Raw genomic sequence first — 23,378 nt, forward strand, 5'->3', positions numbered from 1 at the left:
GGATGATTTAGATCATATTCTTTTAATTAGATGCTCTCGCAGTTAGTTTTTAATTACGAAAAAAGGTTTTAGAAAATACTGTCTCCTATACACTTGTAGCATTATTATCATTGTCCATTAACCTACAAATATAAAACAAACAATTGTTAGAAATATACATATATAGGAAGATTAACCAACTATATTCTAGAATCATTTTCATAACACCGTGGATAAGCGCAATACTTATTTTAGTAATAATACTCAATAATTTACCCTTAACTTGTTTGTCAACTGTTTTCGATAACAGTAATGTTATGTTTACTCAGTTTGTTGGAGGTCTTCCAATGGGGATTTAAGAGAAAGTTTAAGTATTCAACATTTAAATCAACACACATGTTTAATTATCTGCTATTTATTCGCATAATTGATTAAGGCATTAACAACCTTTGGCGACCCCATTGTTGAAATGTGTATGACACATAAGAATATGTTGGTGTTACAGACGAATGTTCAGCTAATCTGAACCACTGAATTGATAACCTGAGCAGGCAAGGAATGGTCTTATTTGCAACACTGTTATATACATGATTCAATGTGTTCAATTTTCCTCGGAGTTCAGTATTTTAATGGTTTTACTATTTTCATAGCAATAAAGACAATAATGCATTAAGATCTTCCTTTAATTAAAATTTGATTGTTTTATATTCGGTGGTGAAATTGCCCACATTGATTAATTCGACACAATGTATACTTTCATCGAATAAACTGATTTCAGACAGCTCATTAAAATCTGGACTTACCTTGTCGTATCTTTGTTATCTGAAGTATCATTTAAATTTGAGATAGTTTGGAGTTTTTTGCTTTTGTCTTGTGCTTTATTCGTACTGTTTTGTTTCCCTTGACCATTTTTGGGATCGCTGGTATTCGAACTCTCCGGATCATTTCCTTGTACTTGAAAATAGTAGAACCAGTTTTTTTTATAAGCATAACTTGTTATTGTAAGTTAAAGCTTATTTGTATTAAGACACAATGATAAAATATAAAATGTATGACATACGACTGGTAGTGTCATGGTATTGTATTTATAGGTTATTTCAATGTAAAAACTAAATAAATTGTTTATGTAAATGTGGCCTTTTTGAGATGAATAATTTATTTGTCATAGTTGTAAGTGGCGAACCACACTATAATCTGCCTAAAAAGAAAATGATATATGCAGATTTGCATTTCTACTAATACTAGTACTCCTTTTAAGTATTCATCATGCATGCCTTTTATCTGAGTAATTTGATTAACTCAGAAATTACGCTATCTTATAATTACGATGTTGCTAGATCTATGATGTCTTAAATGTTTATACAGACAATGACTATGTTGTTCTTAATAATAGCAACTGTATTTGAACGAGGCTAAGAAAAATATGAAATGCGAGTTTCAGCAAGCAAGGACAAAAAAACCCTCACATTTCGTGCATTTATTTTCGATTTAAAATCCTTTAAGGCCAGCGTAGTAATATTAAAAAAATCACAACCTCATCTGATGACCGATAGGCCGAAAATAATACATCGCTCAAAGTGTAATCATTAATTATAACCTATCAACTTAAGTTCGACACCAAAATAAAATAAGAAAATAAAAATGTCCGACTATTGACAAAAGTTTTTGATTTGTCCTGCGCCTCACAATTTCGACCTGTTCGTGCATTTACTGATTATTAACATTGTTGCAAGGCTTATTCCGTATGTTACACATTTAGACATTTAAGGTTTTAACTTGAAGATTGGCGCAGTAGAACATGTCGTTAATTTTGCTGTTCATGTTTATCTAAACGAGTAGACGATGGGTTGCGGTTCTTAGACTGGAACATTCACAGACAGAGCAATACGCCAATGGAATGCAATTTTAACACTCGTCAACATCAATACACAAAACATAGTTTGGCAGTTTTAATGCGATAAATATAAAGTTTACAAATACAGGCTAGCAATATATGTTGGGTTGTTAATGTATGATGACACACACTATAAATACATCTATTTTAAACGGATCTGTCAGCAGAAATATTGTATCAATTTCGTCTGGTCGAACTGGTTCTTTTTCAACTGTATTTTTCTTAATATGCAACGCTAAAAGTGAAATATTTGATGGCTTCATGGAAGTATGTTTACGTAGAAACGGTTGGAGCTAATTGCCCGAAACGGCACACCAAAAAGATTCTTCTGTTGTAATACGGTTCGTGTCACTGGTTTTCCCCATGACATTAGCAAGTTTTCCATCGATTTATGTCTTTCAATATTCATTTTGGTTTTTAAAACTGACAGAAAAAAAAATTAAAACCGTTAAAATAAATCAATCATTGTTGGTAACCATTGAACTGGCCGGATAAAGCCATTTCCCAAATATTGGTGGAACACGTCACAGTGGCAAAAAGTAAATATGTTTAGTTTAAGGACATTTCAGCCTGATTGGTATAGAGGGAAAGGATAAAGACTAGAACGTTTACTTTTGGTGTGGCCATGATGATTTTTTTATGAATTAATAGACGATTTACTCTAGAACAGCATTAACCTACCTGCGATATCAGGGAAGTAAGATTTTAATTCATGGTTTGATCAACGGAGAGGAAATTTGTTAAGGTTAATATTTATTCCCACAAATGTAAGAAAATGAAAAGATTATTTGAGCAACTCTTACAAACTTTTGTGGCGAGATTAACATTTTTTGTGAGTGTTCAACTCTTCCCATTATCTGGGATAGTGGTTTATAACAAAACATGAAATGAAAGTATACGAATCAGTTGAAAAAGATTTACCTCAATAGATTGTTATAAGCACGAAAAACAATGAACACAGATGATAGATCGATATAAAATAAGGCCGTGTTCACATTGACATAAATTCGGTGTTGTGTTAGTGTAAATCACATGTAAACTAAACACAATTGCGTTCCCATTGATAAAACTCAATGTTTACATGTAGTTTAAATCATGTTTTATCTACACACAGTCGATAGTCAATGTAGGCCTTGTGTAGGTAAAGTGTACACAAAACTAGGCATTTAGGACATTAGTTTTACCGTGACTATATAGGAGGAAACCATTTTTGAGTAAAATTGATATTTTTGATAATTATTAGTAAAGTTCTTTACAGAAATTGTTGTCTAAATTTTACAGATTTGTTTTTGTTAAAAAAAAATTCCCGTACTTTTTTAACCCCTGATCAAGACTCAAAGCAGAATCATTGCCAATCCCATAAGGCAGCAACCAATTGATTTTCGGGGGGGGGGGGGGGGGGGGGGGGTATTATAGTTGGGTATAAAACATAAAGGCAAGGGGTGGGGTGAGCTATGGATTCTGTTAAGGCAACAAAAAATGTTTCCTGTTTTTGGCCCTGAAGTTTTTTTTGTTTGTTTCACCCTCAGATGCCGCAATAAATAATGCTAAATTGATTTCGACTTGTCATCAAAATCTGTCTTGAAAAAAAAATCAATAGCCCACGCCCCTCTAACCCCGCTCCCCCTCCCTCTTCCCAAAAAAATGAAGTAAATAGTTGCTGCCTAATTCATTTAAAAAGGTCTTCCCGAATCGACCTGACGTACACAGAAATATTCGCCACTGGTCTTTACTCAAACAACGATTCACGCATTAATGCATGACTAAAAAAAGTTTTGGGTAAATGATATGTTTGTATAGTATCTCAGATCCGTTAAATGAGACTTCAAATAAAAAAAAACCGTTACCCTACTCCTTAGAGAGGGAATACCATTTGAAACAAACAGAAAAGATAAAAATGTATACAAATACATTTTTTTCAATATTTAACACTTTAATGTAATTGGTAAACTCTTGATTCAGAATATTTGTTTTATCATCTGTATGACCATTTTTTTTTTTATCAAATTGGGGATCGGAATATTTCTATTCCCCCCTCACCCCCCTTTGAAGTCAAATGGTTGTTCCCTTACCGCTAGAAAAATTGTCCAAAAATTTTGAATTCAGTTCTACGTAATGAACATTTAAATGACATATAGTTTACAAGTGGGAACAAATCTTATGTACAGGTAGCTAAACAAGGTGTATAGATGTGAACAAATGTAATGTGAAACCAGTGTACACTACACTAAACTAATTGTAAACATGTTTAATCTACACGGCGTTTGGTGTGAACACGGCTTAAGTTACATTCTCATTCGTGTAGACACGTTTGGAATTAAACTAATTCCAAAGAAATACCAATAAATAATTATTTAAAGATTAATTTTATCGAACTATCATTGACTTTTGTTTTGAATAATTATTACATGAATATATCAATATTTTACAGTTTAGATTCTGCATACTATCAATCAAACTGTTTACTTTTATATTTGAACAGCGCAATGCCATGCATTTCACAGACTGTGTGTGATGTTTTTAACAAATAATTCAGTACTAATCGTATGCAATCTTTTATAATTCAGTTTAGAAGAACATGATTTGTTTATAAGCAAGAACTTGTTTTGAACTAGCTTTTAGTAACTGTGGGTACTTTTTCATCATTGTGTTGTGTGTTTTTTTTTCTGTTAATTGTTTTTGTGGTTATAATAATAACTAAAAATATACGGAATGTAAGTTTTCCCAATTGCTGAATGGCGTACGGTGACCCATAATTGCTTATATTGACGTCATTTGAACTCTGTTGGATAATTATCTCGATGGCAATTATATCAAATCTTTTGTTTTATAAAATAAAGATATAATAGGAACATGCTTATCCAGGATTGGCCTGCAGTGAACAGTTAGCATGAGTTGATGCATGAAATAAAACATCTTTAAAGAGTTTTGGTTGGTTTAATTATCGGAAGATCTGTTCATTACCAAAAAGTTCGGATACTTCGTCTGTCATGTACGGATTATGTCTAATATTTACTATTATTTGTCTGTTTATCTTTTTTTTATTTTTAGTCATGGCCTTGTCAGGTTATTTTCTATCAAGGAATTTGACTGTCCCTTTGGTATCTTTCGCTCCCTTTTTCAATCGGTACAATAAACAGATCTTTAACTATATAAAAAAAAACAAGTAATCAAATAATTGGTGTAAGCCATTGTTTGTAGTTGTTTTGGTTTTATTTTATATATAAAACAACATATATCGAGCTGTAGGTTCATATGGACCCTTTGGCAAAAATGGCTGTATTTTACATAAAACAACTACTCTGAGTACAGACAAGACTGCGTATCTGGAAAAGTTTTAATGCATATCAATCCCTAGATAAATAAATTTCTAATCCATTGAATGGTTTAGAAAATTTAAAACATTTGAACATGAACCACAATTCAACCTTTGAATGTTTCAAAATTTTCAATAAAATTTCTGTTTTGTTTTGAACATTGTGTACGGTGCACAAGGAATATTGTATCTGTAGATTTAATTTCATTTCATAAAGGATTTGTTTGATATTTGCAATGCTATGTCGCAGGATACATGGTGGACAATTAAAGATCGTGTATAAATCGTGTAATACTCAAATTAGAAAGAGGAATGGAGTATGGTCAATGATGTTTTAGGTACGACCAGGTGCTACGAGTATATAGTAACATGTAAATGTAGTCAATATAAAGGAGAAGATGTGGCATGATTGCCAATGAGACAACTATCCACAAAAGACCAACATGACACAAACATTAACAACTATAGGTCACCGTACGGCCTGCAACAATGAGCAAAGCACATACCGCTTAGTCACCTATAAAAGGTCCCGATTAGACAATGTAAAACAATTCTAACGAGAAAACTATCAGTATACTAAGTTTTAACATGGGATATATGTTCACTGAATGATCTTAAAAAAGTCCAGTGTCTATAACGTTTATGATTTTTTCTAATATGTTATTTAGTACAAGCCATTCACAATTATTATAGTTCATTCATATTGGTATTATGCCAGTGGGAGTTTCTTTAAGGATGAATTGGATTTTTGAAAAAAAAACTATCATATTCACCGGATAAATGTGATTTTAGCGCGTCAAATGTCTAGTGTTTATATATGTTTCAATGGTAAAATGATTGACAAACATATTAGTTTTGGTAAATACTTATTATTAAATATATTTATTTCGGAATATGAAATAAAACAGTAACTGTTTTTTGTTTTGGTTTGAAAAGATAACATACTTATATAAACATTGGCATGATTGTACTTATTTCAAGGTAAAGCAATCATCCCTCATTTCATTTTTCAGTAGAATAATAAGGTAAGTAAAAACAGAACAAAACATAAAAAAAATATATCATGTACTGTAGTACGCCGCTAGATTAAAACTGACGAGAAAAGGTAACACACGTCCACCGAAAGCTTCATTGTTGTGAAGCCCAGGTAGTCGTGTGGTCTAGCGGGACGGCTTCATTGCAGGCATTGTGGTGTCATGATATCTCAGAAGCATGAGTTCGATTCCCGACGAGGGAAGAAAAACAATTTTGCGAAAACAAATTGACAGATCTTACATTGTTGGGTTGATGTTTAGACGAGTTATATATATATTTATATCTACTCATATGGTCCGACCAAACGCGTATGGTCGGAACTCACGCGTATGGTCGGGACAATTAAAACGTTTACTTTTAATACTTTAAACGTCTTTATAAGGTACGACCTTTCTAAGTGTTCATGTAAAAAAATAGGCGTAAGCAAATAACATTTTGTCGTATTATAATAATAATAATAATAATAAGAAGAAGATAAATTAACTAAAACAAAATAAGCAGTTTCCACACAGTTACTCAATAGTCAAAACTATTGAAACACATTACATATGGTCATTACCGATTTGTTATATGAGTGAATGGCAATATGTCGAATTGGGATAATAACTTTCAAAAGTATCTTTATGAACTAAAGAAGTAGACTTTTATACTAACTGATGAACATATCGTAAGGATAAAGAGTAATAACTCATACTAAAGAAGGATAGAAACAGATAAACCTAAACATAGTCAATATTTAAACGATAAAGGGTTTCAAAACATAACTTGTGTCGTTTTGGGGTTTTGGAAAACGAGCGACTAAGAAGGCTAGCTTTTCTTTCGCGAGCAAATGGTGTAACTACAAAGAATCGTGTTCAACCAAACCGTGCAATTGCTATAGTACCGTGTGGAAGGAAATGTCACTTTATGAGCTTACATGCAAGAATTCAAAAAGCGTTGCAAACTTAATGAAGTATAAATATTTAATGTGTATGTGATCCGTTGAATTATAAAATTAAGAAATTTTCATTAAACCATCCTTGTTTTTGTTTTTATAAATAAGGTTTATTGTATTGACGTTTCTAATCGCTATTCGAAAAGCACCTTTATGGTTCAAATTCTTATATGGTCCGGCCCGTAAATAACCAAACGAGTGTATACTCATATGGTCAGATCATCCGTTTACGGTCGGACCATACGCGTATGGATGGACCATAAGAGTATACACATATGGTCCAAGTACTGATATGGTCCGGAACAAAAACATGTTATATCTATTTTTAATTCCCTCAGTTTGACCCCTTATTTTTGAAATAGCAGACCTTTTTAAAAGTTTATATACAGTAGATGGATATCTGATATCTGATACCATGTAATCGAGTTATATTCAACATTCGAAATTTTAAGTTTGAAATTCACTGTCCTGGAGAAAATTTGTATGCATCAATGATGTGGCATACCAATAAATGCCTGCTAGGAGCTATATGCTGCTACATTGTTAAGTGTTAAATCTTTACTTACGGCATCCTTTCAATTTTTTTCTCTTACAAACAGCAGTTACCAATGTTGTAATAATGCTCAAAATACTAACAATTATTCCAGCAATTAGAGCAGTTTTTTCGACTACAAAAGAAAATGAATCAGTAAATAATTGACATTATGTACTGCTGAAAAAGGTAAAATAAATAAAAAAAAAAAATACCGATCCCGAAAAAAATTCAAAACGGAAATTCCCCAAATCAAATTACAAAATAAAAAGCTGAAAACAAATGGAAAACAGTTGTCATATTTTGAACTTGATACAAACTTGATACAAACATTTGTTTATGTAGAAAACGGTTTGATACTAGCTTATCCTTTCACTTGCACGAAAGCCGTATACAATTCCATTATATTGACAACAATGTGTATACGTAGACAAGACAAACATACATGATAGGTCAAAAATAGAGGAACATCAGACAACATTGTGTTATAATCTAAATCACTATGAGTAAACAATATGAGTAAACAATAGTTACCAGAATTATACTTGAGTACGACAGAGACGCGTTTCGTCTTCATAAGACTCATCAGTCATTGCCAATTGCAATTTAGGCAAACAACATATTTCAAAGCAAGAATATAGAATAGCTGTGTAGGCCATTATACAAAAACACTACATGTTTACTTCATATGGAATATGACTGTACTAACGAGAATTTATGATGGAAAAATCAACATTTTATGACTACTCATCGACACTCGAATCAAAACAGTTTTAATCATCAGCCCTTAGCGATGTTAAAGTGCACTGAAAATCAAACATAAACAATTGATATGTCAGTTGAAAATCTTCTAAGTCAAATGCAAATGTTTGTAATGTTTACAAAATGCAATCAATATAAATTAACATTAAAGTGATGCATCATTCATTCTTCATATCTGCAAGGACGCTTGATTGATAGATCTTATCGGAGATAAAATGTGTGCATTTGATCCATGTGTAAAAATATCAAATGTTAACCAAATTGACGATTAATCACTTCAGACGTGTATTTAGCCTACATAAGTCTCACCAATAATGATTGAACAAAATTTATTGCTCAAGCAAAGTTTTAATTCCTTGTTCGGATTTTGACTTCTTCAGCTGTGTAACAGAATTACTATGTGTTTGATTTTAAGCCAGTTTGGCCTCACGCTTCCCTGAATAGCCATTGTCGAGATTCGCATCTGCTGCAGAAAAGTGGGTACTGTTAATGTAATATTGAACCTAATTTCTTATCTGTGAGTGTCATCATTACCTTCAAATATTGTTCAGAATGATGGTCTCTTTTAAAGAAAGGACACTAAAGCTACCATGCTTATCATTCGTTAATTTATTTAAACTTGAGTTTAAAACGAAAAAGTTGCTTCATCTCTAGTAGCAAATTTTGCCCGTATGAATTCGTTAATGTAAGCGTTTCCTTGTTACCTTCATGTATGGTTTGTTAATTGGATCTCTGCATATATTTTAAGTCTTCACTCACATCGTAAGATTTGGAAATATTGGTCCCCATTGCTATTCAACTTTGTACTTGTTTGGCTTTATAACTATTTTGATATGAGCGTAATTAATGAGTCTTAAACGGAACGGGGGTCTGACGTATCAAATTATAATAATAATAAATAATAAAATTCTAAATTTAACGAAGGTAACAAAGGAATAAATCCAGTAAGACCCTTTTTGGCCCCAAAAGATAGCAGTTTTACAACATTGTTAAAATGTAAACTTTAGTTATTCATTTGACAGTAGAATGCTTCTGCTACATAAATTTGGGCTGATTTTGACAAGGATTACCTTAGCCGAATTTGGCACAACTTTTTGGAATTTTGGATCCTCAATGCTCTTCAACTTTGTACTTGTTTGGGTTAATACATATTTTTTATTTGAGCGTCACTGATGAGTCTTATGAAGACGAAACGCGCGTCTGGCGTACTTAATTATAATCCTGGTACTTTTGATAACTATTTGACAATACAATGCACATATGTCGGGAACTAGCAACATTAAGTCATGCTAAATTACTGAAATCTTCACAATTATAGCATTTTAGTTAAATATTAAACAGTTTTCGTAAGGCCGCGTTCGTGTTCATCCTTTATATTGAAACGTAAGTTGTATTTTATGATAATACATAACATACATAAAGTTGAGGAGGAACACGGATACGACCACTTTCATTTTTGACAAAAGCCACCTGAAAAATGACATTTTTCGGCATATTTGGTAGATTTTTCATATTTCAGCTTGAATCAGTGCGTTTTTTATGCCTTAATCAGTTGAAATCTTTCACAGAAACTAATTGATTCAAACAAAATAGACACTTAAGTATTTAAAAAGTGGTCAAAATTTTTCGTCAGCTGAACATGAAATCTGAGACCAAAATCGGTCCTTACCGGACCTTCTCCTTTGACAATTAGTTTACATGTAAATCTTCCATGAGGCCTTCAAACTATTAATACAAATAGAAAACGGACAAAAATACATACAAACTAAAATACATAATACAGTAAAATATAGCAGCTTAAATATTGAATGAGCACATAAAAAAAATAATTATGCATTCAATAGAAGAAGAAAAAAATATAGATTAGTTTCGTGCATCTTTATTCTGTTCGCTTAGAAAATAGTTCGAACAGTTGGTCTTAAATGTATCTAAATTATATGTTTCTTTAATATTATTTGGTAAATTATTCCAGGTAATAAGACCAGAATATTTAAATGTTCTTTTTAAAAAATCTGAATTAGGTCTTGGTACATGAAGAAGTCCTGATGTTGTCGACCCCAGACAATAATCATAAAGATCAGTACAAGCAGTAAATTTAATAGATAGATAATCAGGTGCTAGACCATTCATACACTTAAACACTAACACAGCATGAAAATAGGGTATTCTCGTAAATATAGTCATCCTTGCAAGTTTTTTAAACATTACTGTTGATGGAAAATCAAATAAAACAGATAAAACTAATCTTGCAGCACGTTTTTGGAGTTTATATATCCTCTCCAGACTAATGAGTGTGGTAAGACCCCATACTGTACAACAGTCAATAATGGGTAATATATAGCTATTGTAAAAATGAATAAGACCCTTTAGTGGTAAATAACGTTTCAACCTTATTAACAAATACATTCTGGTTGGAATAGTTTCGCATATTTTATCAATTTGAATTGACCATGATATGATTTTATCAATATGAATTCCGAGAAGTGTTTCAACTTCAAAATTATCTAAAGCGATATTATCTTGTGGTAAAACACATTAACATTCAGTACAGTTTATCAGTTTTCTGTTTGATCCAACAAGCATACATTTTGATTTTTTGCTATTTATTGTAATATCATTTTCTTTACACCATTTAATAGATAGATAGAAAGATAGTTTATTCTCATAAAACCTTGCAAGTACAAAGGTTACAGAGCAGGTAAAAAATAAAATACATAAAAAAACAAAATAGGCATTAAAATGCATTAAATTCAAAATTTCGGATGAGATAACATATAAAAAAATATATATATAGACTTATATAGTCAAATGTAAAAGTTAAAATAGTATTAAGAAATACTTTCTATATAAGCATACGTATGGTAAATAAATTATGGTTGTTAAGAAGGAGGGAGCTTACTATTAATAACATTGTCTAAGTCTTTCTTCAAACACATATTTAAATTAACAATAAATTTAGATGAAAAATGTAATGTTGTATCATCAGCATATATATTAGTTTCTGTATATTCTAAGGTTAATGGTAAGTCATTTATATAAATGAGGAACAATGAAGGTCCAAGTATAGAACCTTGAGGAACTCCAAACGTCACAGTTTGATATTCTGATTCAGTGGTTCCTAACTTTACTTTTTGCGTTCTTTGACAAAGGTACGATGAAAACCATTTTACAGAGTGGTCATCACATTTCTATAATTTGAGTTTTGATACAAGTATATTGTGATTTACCGTATCAAAAGCCTTCTTAAAATCTTAAAATCTAAAAAGAGAATGGCGGTAAAATTTCCATTGTGCAATTCTTCTAACCATTTATCAATTATTTTAATGAGTGCTGTATGACTAGAATGGTTTTTCTAAATCCAGCCTGCTGTTGTATTGATAATTTGTGTGTGGTTAAGAATATATATAGTTGTTTAAAGACAGTCTTTTCAAATAACTTGGACACATTGGGTAAAATTGAAATGGGTCGATAATTGTGAAGGTCTGTTTTATCCCCTCTTTAAATATGGGAGCAGCTTTAGCAGATTTTAATATGTTAGGAAATATTCCTCTACATAAACTAAGGTTTATTATGTGAGCAAGGGGGCTTGCTACAATCGACCTTGATAGTTTTAAAGTTCTTGGTCCAACTCCATCAGTTCCAGTTGATTTAGTTGTGTCCAGATTTTTAATACCTTGTAGAACCTCGTCATTTGTGACAGTATATAATGAGAATTTAGTATCATCAGTTATTTTTGAATTGACATACTAGTTATTATTTTTCTCAGATTTAAGACTTTGGTGAGGATTTGAAATAAGCTTCTCACCTACTGTGCTAAAATGATCATGTATGTAGTTAGCAATATAATTTTTGTTTATCAGTACTTTTTCTTCGTGTGTTAAAATGTCAATTTCCTGTTTTGTTGTTGAATTCATTTCCTTGAAATGCCTCCAAAGAATTTTACAGTTTTTAACGTTATCTATTGCATCCATAAAATATTTAGCTTTTGCAGAACAAATTAATTCACTAGTTTTTTATAATTTTCAGTGTCTTCCTTTTGGTGAAAATATAGTCCTGATACCTTTGATAACCAACTAAGGCAACACAATATCACTTCGAAAAGAGCTTAGTTTAGAAGGCTGAATGGTAACATAAAGTTGTAGTTTGTTAAAAGTTAGTAATTTTTTAGCCTACACAACTGAAATGTTTTAGAGTATTTTGTATATTTACCTATGTTTGAAGGTAAACATAAATCAGGCCGTTAGTTTTCTCGTTTGGATTGTTTTACATTGTCTTATAGGGGCCTTTTATAGCTGACTATGTGGTATGGACTTCGCTCATTTTTGAAGGCCGTACGTATTGGTAATCATACCACATCTTCTTTTTTATATATCATCATACCACATCTTCTTTTTTTATATATCATCATTCTAATATTTTATCGAAAATGGCTCTATTTGAATGAATTGTATGTTTTTAAACATATCTGTCACGTGTGAGTGGAAAATATTGAGGACACATTATAAAATGGAGAGTAACATCAATCAAATACTGAACTTTGAAATAATGTGCACCTTGCACTGTGTTTATGTATATTTTGTTACATATTAAAAAGAAGATGTGGTATGATTGCCAATGAGACAACTATCCACAAAAGACCAAAATGACACAAACATTAACAACTACTGGTCACCGTACGGCCTCTAACAATGAGCAAAGCCCATACCGCATAGTCAGCTATAAAAGGCCCCGATAAGACAATGTACAACAATTCAAACGAGAAAACTAACGGCCTTATTTATGTTAAAAAAATGAACGAAAAACAAATATGTAACAAATAAACAAACGACAACCACTGAATTACAGGCTCCTGACTTGGGACAGGCACATACACAAATAATGTGGCGGGGTTAAACATGTTAGCGGGATCCGAACCCTCCCCCTAACCTGGGACAGTGGTATACAGTACAACATAAGAACGAACTATAAAAATCAGATAGACAAAAAATACAATTGGACGTGGCCGGGTACTATACATCCCAACCCCAAAAGACACAATGAACAGATCTGAGAATACTCGAAGTTATCTGACAGCTAGTTCAAAGCCCCTAACAACTAATAAAAAAATCATGCCTCTAAGACTAAACACTCAATCCGTACACATCCAACATACAATGGATTTAGTGTAAAGACGTCATAAACAGCCAGAGAAGAACATGACCTTATGTAATGCCAAGTTACAGGTATCGATAGATCGTAGATCCATAAAATGTATATGTTTATAACATACTAGTAATATTTAGTTAGCTTTTAATTTACTGATAACAAGATCAATATTTATACCAATAAAAACAATATTCAATGATCTTATTACAGTGTTGAATAGGTAACCTTTTAGAATAAGTTTATTTAAAGGAGGAACAAATTTACATGGATCATTTCTAAATTTCCGGGCACGGTTAACAACATTTCCGTAAAAATGAGGATGTGCTATCCCGTTTGAAATAAGTTTTCTACAGGTACAACCAAACTTCAAAACAAAATCTTTATTTCTATGGAAAAATTTAGTAAAGGTTTTAAGTAATTTATAGTAACGATATCCCGGGTTTAATACTTAACCAGTGATACATAGGTTGCGTTCGTGAAAATCAAAACGTCACAACAGACACGGGCATAGCGAACAAGATGTAAAATATAAACACCGTAAGATGGTGCCAAAGGAACATCACCATCTAAAAATGGAAAATTAGGGAACGAAAAATCGTCTCGTTTGTCGTAAATTTTAGTGTGTAGTTTCCCGTTTAAAACCGAAATATCTAAATCCAGGAAAGGACAGTTATTACCGAATACATTTGATTTGTTCAAAGTAAGTTCCTTGGGGTAGACTTCAGCAGTATATTGAGAAATTCTTGATTATTTAACGAAAAAATATCACCAAGATAACGGTAAGTGTTGTTGAATTTATCAATTAAATGCAATTTCGACGGGTCTTTACTGAGTTTAGTCATAAACTGTGACTCGCAACAGTACAAAAACAAGTCTGCGATTAAAGGGGCACAATTGGTGCCAATGGGGATACCTACAACCTGTCGATAAACTTTGTTGCAGAAACGTACGTAAATATTATCAAGGAGAAAACTAACAGCTTCAATCATTTCATTACACCTCCAGTAAGTATATCTAGCCTATTTACCTTTCTCATTAGAGAAGAAGGTTTTAAATGAGTTGCAGCAAATATATCTACATTCAGCTTTTCCAAACAACCATTTAATTAAATAGGAAAACTTTTGTTTAATAAGATAGTGTGGAAAAAGAGAGAAGAAAGATACCAAAGGGACAGTCAAACTCGTAAATCTAAAACAATCTGACAACGCCATGGCTAAAAATGAAAAAGACAAACAGAAAAAACAATAGTACACATGACACAACATAGAAAACTAAAGAATAAACAACACGAACCCCACCAAAAACTAGGGGTGATCTCAGGTGCTCCGGAAGGGTAAGCAGATCCTGCTCAACATGCGGCACCTGTCGTGTTGCTTATGTGATTACAAATCCGGTAAATAGTCTAATTCGGTAGGTCAAATTCATGAAAGGGAAGGGGATTGTAGTTACGACGTAAGGAACATATCCGATATCATTTGTGAAAGGGTTATTCCATAACGGTCAACCAACTCGTGATGTGTAGTGTAAAGAGTAGAAAAATCAAAACCATTAACAGAATCAAAAGGACCATCAAAAGCCTGTAATTTATCTAAAACATCCAAAGAATTCATTAAGAAGAGTCATTAATATCTGCCTTTATGACAGTTTTATAAAAATAAGCAGATGTAGTATGAATGCCATTGATACAACTCTTTACCAAATAATATATAATTTTACTACTATAAGTCACTTTCAGCCTGAAAAAAATGAGCACAATCTATTTCGCATGATCAGCTGTATAGAGCTCCGAAGTAAGACACGTTTAATTCAAACTTAGACATACAGATAAGTAGATGTGGTATGAAATTCATTGCGACATCTGTCAACAAGAGCCAACATGTCCCTTTGGTATATTACGCCACTTTTTAACAATTATTGGACACCGTACAATTGAGCAAAGCCTATACAGTAAAGACAGTTAAGGCTCCTAAACGACAACTTCAATACATTTCTAACGAGAAAACTAAAGGTGTAGATAAAGTACGAAATCATGAACATGATAAACACCATAACCGTAAAATACACAGACGTTATATCCTGTTTAGAAAAAAGTTTTTTTTTCTACTGGTAGAACTAAATTTCAAAACAAAATTTGTATACATATAAACCAAGGTTTGAAGCAATTAGTTGTAACAAAATCCCTGATTAAATAATTTACCGTTGAAATCCAAAACGTCAAAACAGACACGATTGTCACACGAGTATAGCGAACGGGTTGATTTATATAAACACTGTAAGATGGTGTCTAGGAACATGACCGCCCAAAAAAGGAAATTAACAATAGGTACGAAAAGTCGTCCTTTGTTTTTAGTTGTATTGTAGAGTCATTTGTCCAAATGGGACTACTTTTTAAGTCTTTATTCATAAAACATGTCGATGTTGAAGCATAACTTACCTGAGTTTCCATCTTTGTCTGAAACACATAATTGAGAGGATATTAAAAAGTAAAAACACAAAAATACTGAACTCCGAGGAAAATTCAAAAAGGAAAATAAAAAAACAAAAGGCAAAATCAAAAGTCCAAACACAACAAACGAATAGATAACAACTGTCATATTCCTAACTTGGTACAGGCATTTTCTAATGTAGAAAATGGTGGATTGAACCCGATTTTATAGCTAGCTAAACCTCTCACTTGTATGACAGTCGCATCAAGTTCCATTACATTGTCAACGATGTATGAACAAAACAAACATACTCACAGAGTAAAAATGTCAAAAATAGGTGTACAGCAGTCAATATTGTGTTATCATCTTAATATCACTATAAAACAAAAAATGTAACGAAGAAGCACAAAAAGGCATACATCAAATTTAATATACTCATTTTGCTTTTCTTATACGACTGAATTTATCTATGTAAATTCTACTCGTAAGGATAGAAGGTTTTCATTACTGGTGTAAAATTGCCCGTTTGAAATTCGCACAGGTAGACATAAAAATAATTTTGTCGTTCAAAGTATGACGGCATACATACATGCATTGTCACGGAAAGTAGATATAACAAAAAAACAGACTTAACAGTAAAAGTAATAGTGATACATAAAAAAATGTGTGGTTCAAAGTATGACGGGATACATAAGTACAGTTCACGTCAAATGTATATCATAAAAAAACAGACTAACCAGAAAAAGTAGTTTTATTGAATAAAATAGTTTGGTCATTTATAGTATGTCAAGATCCATAAGTAAAAGTAATATTAGTACATGAAATAATTTTGTCGTTCAAAGCAAAAACAATTACCGTTTAAAAGTGAAACATTTGTAAGGAAAATGGAAGAAAGTGTGAATGTAAATCTTCAACTTGTACTTGTTTGTCTTAATAACTATTATGATCTGAGCATCACTGATGAGTCAAATGAGACGAAACGCGCGTCGGGCGTATTGAAATATGAGCCGTGTACCTTTGATTACCATTGATAACTTATATAAAAGTAAAAAAAATACATGTATTTGTATCAAATTTGAAGAGTGTAGCTGGGAAGACCGAACATAATAAAATTTGTTTTTACTGATTTATGAAAACAAATATAGATAAATACCATTGAATTATTGTGATGTAATAATGAGCACTGTAAATCGTTCAAAAGTAACATATCGTGCTTTCAGTTTAAGATTCTGTTATGCATACAGATAAAGAATAAAAATTAAATTTATATGTTCAATGTATTACTAATAATTTTGAAAGTCTGTAGATATTTTTCATCATCTATCTTCATTAGGGACGCGATACCCGAAAAACCACTGGTTATAATATTTTAAAAATTAGAAGACAATTTGACAATTTGACAAATACTATGCTTTATCTATTGGTAATTTCTAATGGACAGTAAACCATGTCAATACAATGAACTTCAGGAATTAGTTAATTATAGTATGATCAATAATTGGATGTAATATTTAGAACTATCAGATGCGACCAACCACAGGGAGGGACACTTTTGAAGTCTGAGGAAATAGATTTAATAAAAGTATCATCACAATACACGAAATAAACAAGTATTATTTTGTATTATACCTAGCGATATGCAATATTCGAGTACTCTGTTGACATTTCTTATTTATTCGATTCACTCAATATTGGAGCATTTCATCGATTTATATTGAACACATTACCCTTTATACTTATGTTCCTATTATGTTTTTTAATCACTTCTCCTAGTTCAACTATATAATGTAATATAAAAAAAGAAGATGAGGTATAATTGCCAATGAGACAACTATCCACAAAAGACCAAAATGACGAAAACATTAACACCTATAAGAACGGTAACTGCACACTTTATTCTGAAAAAGATACAATTGCAATAAAACAAATTTAGACTATAAACGATATGATGTTGATTTTAATTGATCATAATTGTACTATGAATAACAATGAATAGTCAGAGTTTAGTACTTTAATGGTATAAAAAGGAGAATAAATGATGTAAATTTCCTACCTTGTGTTTGTTTAAAATTTGTTTCAACTGAAAAAAAAACATTTCAGAAAATCACTTACTTGACATAATATATTTCGAGACTGTTTTCTTTTGAGGTCAAAGACACGTAAATTTTAGCTTAAATACTGGTTTATGATAGAAAGCTAAATTATATTTTTTTCTTTTATTATCTCAATATGTGAAACAAATCTTCAATCTTTTTTTATACCAATAGATTTATTATTATAAATAGATGAATATTACTTTTGCGGTATTATTAAGTTTTGTTTTTTAAACAGTTAGTTAAACAATGAACGTACATACAATATTTCTTACTAACCTATTAAATCTGACGGTAAACCACATGCGTCACCTGCTTTATTTATTGCACAACATGTGTATTCACCCTCCATGGATACACTGACCTCATTAATAATTAGTGAAGGATTATCCGGACTTACTCCGTCAATTCCAACTTCACCATTGTGTATTTCGTTTGTTTTGTTCGTACGAGGGTTATACACTGACCATGAAACATCTAGGATTTTAAGATGTTCACTCTTAACTATACAGTTGATTGTTACAGAGTATCCTTTACCAGTTTTGTACTTTAACTTTTGTCGTTTGACTTTCGGGATCCCTTTTAAAGAAAAAGTTGAATTGATATTCAATGTATTAAAATACTGTTTTCTCAAGTTTCTGGTGTCTGAAATATAAGGTTCTTCTAACACAGTTCCAAGCAACTTATGAATTAGGACAAAAGTAGTTTCCTGATGTTAAAATTGCAGAAACTAGTGCATGTGCATATACCAATCACTGATAATATATTGTTATTATTTATACAATTCTTAAGACAGCTTTATTCATTAAAAAATATACTTTGAAAAAAAAACCGCAGGCACGGATGAATTCAAAATATATATTTTACAAGTTTAAACTGCATTTCGAATTTTTACAGATTAGTTTAAAACATTAAATTCCCATTCAATTGATTTGGCACTGTGCCTTATGAAATTTGCCACTGGCTAAAAGTGGATATGACCTTGTTTGCCGTGACATTTTTCTGAAGTATTTAAAGGATTGTGTAGTGAACTCAACAGTTTCACCTTTGCGCATATAAGGTTCAAATGAAGATCTGATTTTTCGTTAAACCGATACCATGCCAAGGTTGGACATTGCTAGTTCGAAATATCGTTATCAGTCGTCTCAAGGCCAGAGTGTCACAATGTGAAATAGCAAGAACCAACCAGAGAGTTTTCTCGTTTGAATTGTTTTACGTTGTCATTCCAGGGCCTTTTATAGCTGACTATGCGCTATGGGCTTTACTCATTGTTATACGGTACGTACGGTGACCTATAGTTGTTAATTACTGTGTCAATTTTGTCTCTTATGAAGAGTTGTTGCATGAGGAGAGTTGTCTCATTAGCAATCATAAAATATCTTCTTTTTTATATATATTTATCAAAGTTAACTCCTGGATATCAAAACGTTTGAAAATACTGATTTCATACATATGCACACATATGACACATACAGTAAAAATGAAATTACCAAAAAAACTGAACTCCGAGAAAAAAATTAAAAAGGAAAGTTACTTATGAAATGCAAAATCAAACGCTCAAACACATCAAACGACTTGAAAACAACTGTCATATACCTAATTTGGTACAGGCATTTTTTCAAGTAAAAATGGTGGTTTAAACCTAGTTATAAAGCTAGTTACACCTCTCACTTGATCCCCAAGGGTGACTGGGGTATAGAAATATGGTCACTTGGTCTTCTCCCGACCGGCAGTAAAACGCTTGCCGAAGTGGGGCGTCCGCTTGGCTGTGCGGGATGTATCAAGTTCGCAGTCACGTCCGATCAGAAGGGGGACGTTAAATCCGATGCCTCGTGTAAAGAGAGTGCCACGCTCTTTGCACGTTAAGAACCCTTGCAACAACTCTTTGAGGGGTCCGTAGGTGGCCTGTTGCAAGGTAAAATTTCTGTCCCTATCCAATATACCCTCATTTTCCAGTGGCAGTCCAAATTTCCCCCGACCATCATTCTAGATGGCCTCTATTACAACAACCTACCTATTGTATTTATTGTTTAACTTGTTCTCGTCCTGAATATGCATGAAATATTTGCCACTGGACGTTAAGCAACCAACAATCAATCAATCAATCAATCAATCAATCAATCAATCAATCACTTGTATGACAATCTCATTGAATTCCATAATATTGACCTCGATGTGTGAACAAAACATTTAAACACACAAATGTAAAAAAAGTAAAAATGCTTAATTTTTAAAAAAGCATGAAAGAGGGGACGGTACAATAATGAGGCTACATTATTTTTCTTACCAGATATTGCTTCTTGAAGCTGTTACACAAACGTAAAAGAGTCCGATGGTGCTAGATAAAGGGGCTTGACATCCTGCAACTTACACATAATCCGGGTAAGTGATCAGACCAAATGTATACTTCAGAAGTGTGATGAATTAAATAGTGTAATACCGGCGAGGCAGGACACGTTTTGTTTACCCATGTGCCCAAGAAGTGGACATCGTCGTTATTTTTATTTAAAAAAAAAAGCTGTATTATTATATCACTTTGAACTTAATTATAATCCTGGTACTTTTGATAACTATTTGAACACTAACTTCAGAATATTTAACTGAATAAATATAGATTATCAATTATAAAAAAATACCACAAAGATTTTTTTTTTGTTTCATTCTGAAGTTTATTGCTGAAATCGAAGATTTTAATACAGAAATTAAAGTACTTAGGTATGGTTGGTTTTGTCCTAAATCTTTTTTGCTTAGAAAATATCTGTATAAAAGGTTTATCATACATGAGTTACCTCCCAATACTGTAAGATTTATGATGCTACTTTGTCCTTGTCCAACAGCATTTACTGCAACACAGCTATAATTAGCTGATGATGTAATCTCCTTTATTTTCAGCGTTGAACCAGACGATGTCAATGTTTGCGAAGATATTTTCCTAGTAAAATTGCTATGGATATGTTGGAGCCAATACACTTCGTAATGCCGTGGGGTTGCATTAATTTTACAATACAATGTGACGTTATTTGAATAGTCAACCGTATATTGAAACGGAGAAGCGCTAACATTAGGATAATCTGCAATAGTACAAAAAAAAACTATAAAAAATATGTACATTGTACACTGAATATGAGATTAAATCTTTGTTTTGCAAACTTGTTCATTTTGAACATAACAAGCCAACAGAAAAAATATGAAAACAACAAGTTATACATTGCATGCGTCAGAAGTAGTATTTCTGGTTAACCTTTATCTGGAACGCTTTCCAAAGATAATCTGTAAATATCTAGTGCAAGTTGAGCAACATATATCTATGCATAATAAAATGCAAAGAATTATTTATTAATACTCAAAGCTGATTGCCTCTATTCTTTATTTTGTTTGCCTATTTTTCTCTATATTTTTGTTAGCCCTTCCTTCTGCACATTTTGTTTATTATCCTCTATTATGTACACTACATCCTTTATATAGCATACTTACCTCCTGTCACGTTCAAGTATATAGATTCGCTGTTTCCTTCACCTATCTCATTTGAGGCAACACAGGTGTAGTAACCAGAATGAGCGAAGTTAGTTTTTCCAATAATCAGGGAAGGATTTTGCAGGGTTATGCCTTCTGTTCCTGTAGCTCTTTGGTTAAGGTTTGATGTATTTCTTCCATCATTCGAATGCTTCCAATACACATTAGTATGAGGTGGATCTGACTTTACAGAACACTTGAGTGTTACATTATCTCCGAAAATAGATATGTAATTTTTGGAATCAACAGTGACTTGAGGAACACCTAGAATCAAAAATAAAGGCAATAATAGTATACCACTGTTGAAAATTCATAAATCAATTCAGAAAAATACAAAGAGAGAACCAAGACACAACAGAGACACACATTAAAATGTAACACACAGAGAAACGAACAATAATATAACAATGGCCATTTTCATGACTTGTTACAGGACATTTCAAGAAAAAGTAGTGGGTTGAACCTGGTTTTATGGCTAGCCAAACCTCGTACTTTTATGGCAATGTTGAATATAACACTTACATGACAAGAATACGGTACAAATAAATGCAAGAATATTCAACAGAAACAGTGAAGTGAACAAAAAATAGACGCCGATGTCACACACACAGAATGAACTATAATATAGTTTCTCGTCTACAATTTAAAGTTTATTATGTCGTTTATTATCACTGAACTAGTATATATATTTGTTAAGGGGCCAGCTGAAGGACACCTACGGGTGCGGGAATTTCTCGCTGCATTGAAGACCTGTTGGTGACCTTCTGTTGTCTGTTCTATGGTCGTGTTGTTGTCTCTTTGACACAATCCCCATTTCCATTCTCAATTTTATAATATAACAATTGCAATTTCCCTGACTTGTGACAGGACATTTGAAGAAAATATGGTGGGTTGAACCTGGTATGTTGTTAGCCAAACATCCCGCTTGTATGGCAATGTTAAATATAACATTAAAATAACATCATTATATGACAGGACTACAATTAAATAAATGGGAGAACATTTAGGACAGAGAAACACACAAATAATAGCTAACAAAAGGTACCAGGTTTAAAATTTAATACGCCAAACGCGCGTTTCGACCACACAAGACTAATCAGTGACGACCAAATAAAACAGTTCGAAAGCCAAAACAATGTCAAAGTTGTGGAGCATTGAGGACCGAATGTTCCAAAATGTTTAGCCTAATACAGCTAAGATTTTCTGTCTCTAGGATAAGAACAAATAATAGACTGCCATGCTAATCACATTATATGACTGATGCATATAGTAAAAATATAAAATATATAGTATGTTTATATAATTACCAAAGCTTTAATTATAGAATATATTTTTTAGAATAAAACGCGCATTTTTGTTATTATCATGCTGCGATATATATATAAATAATTTATTTTAATGATAAATTTTGATGGCTTCAATATTGATCATAGAACGGATCTAAATATAATTGCAATTGTATATTCTGGGTTTTTATGTTTGTGCACTTAAGTACAAAACTGTGGTAGCTGATCAATTTTTTGTTACGGAATTATATCAAGATCAAATATATTTCTTCAGCATGGTACCAGCAGATCAGAGAACTGCAATTGATAATGTTTTTTTCTGAAAGCGATTTCACATTATTATCTTTATACTGTTGGATTATACTTCATGCGTATTGTCTTATACACAGTTTGAGATGTTAAGCATACTCATACCTAAATACTATTTTAAATACTAATAAGATACAAAACAAAATCAAAAGGG

At 32.1% G+C, this 23,378-nt stretch overlaps 1 protein-coding gene across 1 annotated transcript; it reads right to left on the reverse strand.

Annotated features, from left to right (window-relative positions):
• Positions 1–23,327, reverse strand: LOC134723072 (hemicentin-1-like). The gene is made up of 8 exons (XM_063586711.1): positions 23,324–23,327; positions 21,591–21,893; positions 20,906–21,187; positions 18,396–18,695; positions 16,032–16,049; positions 7,725–7,826; positions 783–933; positions 1–122 (listed from the first exon to the last, which is right to left on the reverse strand). Exons 1-8 carry the CDS (start codon positions 23,325–23,327, stop codon positions 86–88), a joined length of 1,197 nt encoding a protein of 398 aa, XP_063442781.1. The 3' UTR covers positions 1–85.
• Positions 23,328–23,378: the final 51 nt, after the last annotated feature.

Source organism: Mytilus trossulus, chromosome 6 (genome assembly GCF_036588685.1).
Source record: "Mytilus trossulus isolate FHL-02 chromosome 6, PNRI_Mtr1.1.1.hap1, whole genome shotgun sequence".
NCBI lineage: Eukaryota > Metazoa > Mollusca > Bivalvia > Mytilida > Mytilidae > Mytilus > Mytilus trossulus.

Coding starts and splice junctions, on each gene's coding strand:
- LOC134723072 (XM_063586711.1), bottom strand. Junction 21,188..21,590: donor ATACTTGAACGTGACAGGAG/GTAAGTATGCTA, acceptor GTACTATTGCAG/ATTATCCTAATGTTAGCGCT. Junction 934..7,724: donor AAAAAAATTGAAAGGATGCC/GTAAGTAAAGAT, acceptor ACTATTTTCAAG/TACAAGGAAATGATCCGGAG.